Here is a 2,584-nt window from a genome sequence, read left to right on the forward strand (position 1 = left end):
AAAAAAAAAGATTCTCATTCAGTTTAAGTACTAAGATAACTAAAAGTAAATAAACTAAAACGAATTGATAATATAAATAAATACTATATTGACATTAGAAAACAAAAACTAATAAAAAGGACAAAAAAAATTTTTTTGTGTATGCATAAACATTATATATGTATAATAGAAAAGCCCTGTTTTTAGTTTAACGCACTAGCTGTAAACACACACGCACAGATATGAAAGTTTGTAAGTGAATAATGATGGTAAAGTTTCTGTATTTAGAGTCCAAACTCACCGATATCGTTTAAGGTCGGCTCAAACTGTGTGTAACGCGGGTTTAAAATATAATCCTGAACAGCAAAGGTCCTGGTGTTGGGACCGGTGTCGTTAAAGGAGTGCTGGCCGAGAATGACCCGAATCTGTGACTTTAGTGGACTGAGAGAGAGAGAGTGTGTATGGAGTTAGACTGAAGCTGTAACTCTATAGAAATGCATGAAGTGCACACACAGACACATACTTGCGCAGGAAGCAGTGAGCGGCCGACACGATCCAGCAGGAGGAGACCAGCGCTCCTGCACAAAACTCGTCTGCGATGTACAGCGCTGCCATCCAGGGGTGAGCGCCGGGCAATGCAGACGTCCCGCCCAGGATTCGACCCCGACTGATCCGCTTCTCCTGCCTCTTCCCACACGCCGTGGTCCTGGAAGAACTGAGGGAGGGCCCCGGGGCCACGGCGATGATGGGACCTCTGTGGCCCGCTGACAGAAACAACAGAGACTGTGTTTAATGAAAATAATCTGAATACACCTGACTGTAGGATACTGAATATTCTATCGCTTAAAACAAATGGACAAAACGTATAGTAGTTGTTTTAGCTGTATGCAATAACTAAATAAACCTGCAATAACAACCTCAGAGGGGTAAGTAAATAAATAAATAAATGTGTAAAATAAAAAGTAAATAAAAAAATAAACTCCTGTGCTTTAGTATTTGTTATTGCTAACACTAGAGTTAAAAGACGCTGATTGCATTTATTTGATAAAAAATGCAGCAAAAATTGTGAAATATTATTACAAATATTATTCTATGTGAATATGTAGTCAAATGTAATTTGTAAATTGAATTTTCAGCATCATTAATCCAGTCTTCTCTCCACAAATCAGTATAATATGCTGATTTGGTGCTCAAGAAACATTTCTGATTATTATCAATGTTGAACACAGTTCATATTTTTGTGGAAACTGTGATTCGTGTTATTTTTCAGGATTCACAGATCAATGGAAAGTTCAAAAGAACAGCATTTATTTGAAACTGAAATCTTCTGCAACGTTATAAATGTCTTTATTGTCGCTCTTGATCAATTCAATGCAAGTTTGTTGAATGAAATATATAAATTTTATGTTTATGTACACTAGATGTATAAAGAGTGACGGTGAGAACAGCCTGCTTGAACACGCCTGTCGCGGATCATGAGCGTCTCTGAACACCGTTAATAAAATAACTATCTAAATCTAGCGCTTCAGGCGACGCTGGGTGAGATTTTCCCTTCCCACACCTGAGAAAGTCCGTGGGATTTCTAGAGAAGTTTTTAGGAAAGGTTATCTTTGTTTCTTGTTTACTGCTGTTGTGAGTCATGAGAAGCTCAGGATCTGGTTTGGAGCAGGGCTTGATGGCGCAGTACTCCCACGAAAACGGCTCGCTCCGTCATCGTGTAACACCACGGCAGCTTATCTTGATCAGGATTCCTGCCAAATCAAGGAAACATCTCAGACAGCACAAGATCACAGTCACACATAATACTGATATTAAACAGCAGATCTGCTCAGTTCAATCCGGTACATGTTTCTGACTGATGTCTGTTTTGCTAGAGAAAGTCACGCTTTCTCAAAAAAGATGTGCATTTCAGAGCATTTTTGCTTTGTAATGTGAAGTCCTGCATTCTCCCTCAAACAGCAGAAAAGCAGCACAAACACATGATTCCTGTCTGAATCTGAGCGGAAATATGAGTTTCCCTTTCGATACTGCACTCGTACTGCGTCTGCTAGACGCTATGGGAAAAAGTCATTTTTTCTCCAGAACTGAAGCCTTTTTCAATCACGCAGTGAAACTGCACGGCCATTGGTTCGTGCAGTGTTTTAAAAACAAACCTATGGCAGCGAAGCCTGCCAAAGCCCGCCAGAATGGGCGGAGTCATCTGGCTATATAAGCGGCTGCTTCGCTATAGGATTCAGATTTCTTCATCCTTCAGCGACGACGACGTTCTTCGCATCTCCACTGACTGAAGAGCCTGCTCGCCGTTGACACGCCTTGCAGCGGAACGACTCTGCCCGGCTGATCCAGCGCCTTCGCCGCCTTCAGCACGAGCAGCAGCAGTCCGGGTCCCCTGCCGCCATCCGGCGAGATAGAAGAGCAAATTTCTAAAGAGCAAATTTCTCGGCGTTGTTACAAATGCCGCGCCGTTACTGCGGTACGTGCAGGGCCCCCTTGCACGCCGATGACGGCCATCGTGAGTGCGTTTTCTGCTTGGGGAAATCCCACACGGAATCCGCGCTCACCACACACACACACACACACACACACACACACACACACACACACA

The 2,584-nt window shown here is 42.6% G+C and overlaps 1 protein-coding gene across 1 annotated transcript; it reads right to left on the reverse strand.

The window, feature by feature from the left end:
- Positions 1 to 182: 182 nt before the first annotated feature.
- On the reverse strand, positions 183 to 1,781 carry LOC107566258 (hepatocyte growth factor activator-like). Its single transcript, XM_016251649.1, has 3 exons — positions 1,605 to 1,781; positions 503 to 743; positions 183 to 420 (listed from the first exon to the last, which is right to left on the reverse strand). The coding sequence occupies exons 1-3, from the start codon at positions 1,618 to 1,620 to the stop codon at positions 264 to 266; spliced, it is 414 nt and encodes a 137-aa protein (XP_016107135.1). The 5' UTR covers positions 1,621 to 1,781; the 3' UTR covers positions 183 to 263.
- Positions 1,782 to 2,584: the final 803 nt, after the last annotated feature.

The sequence above is a fragment of the Sinocyclocheilus grahami genome, unplaced genomic scaffold, assembly GCF_001515645.1.
Source record: "Sinocyclocheilus grahami isolate Dianchi unplaced genomic scaffold, SAMN03320097.WGS_v1.1 scaffold1064.1, whole genome shotgun sequence".
Taxonomy (NCBI): domain Eukaryota; kingdom Metazoa; phylum Chordata; class Actinopteri; order Cypriniformes; family Cyprinidae; genus Sinocyclocheilus; species Sinocyclocheilus grahami.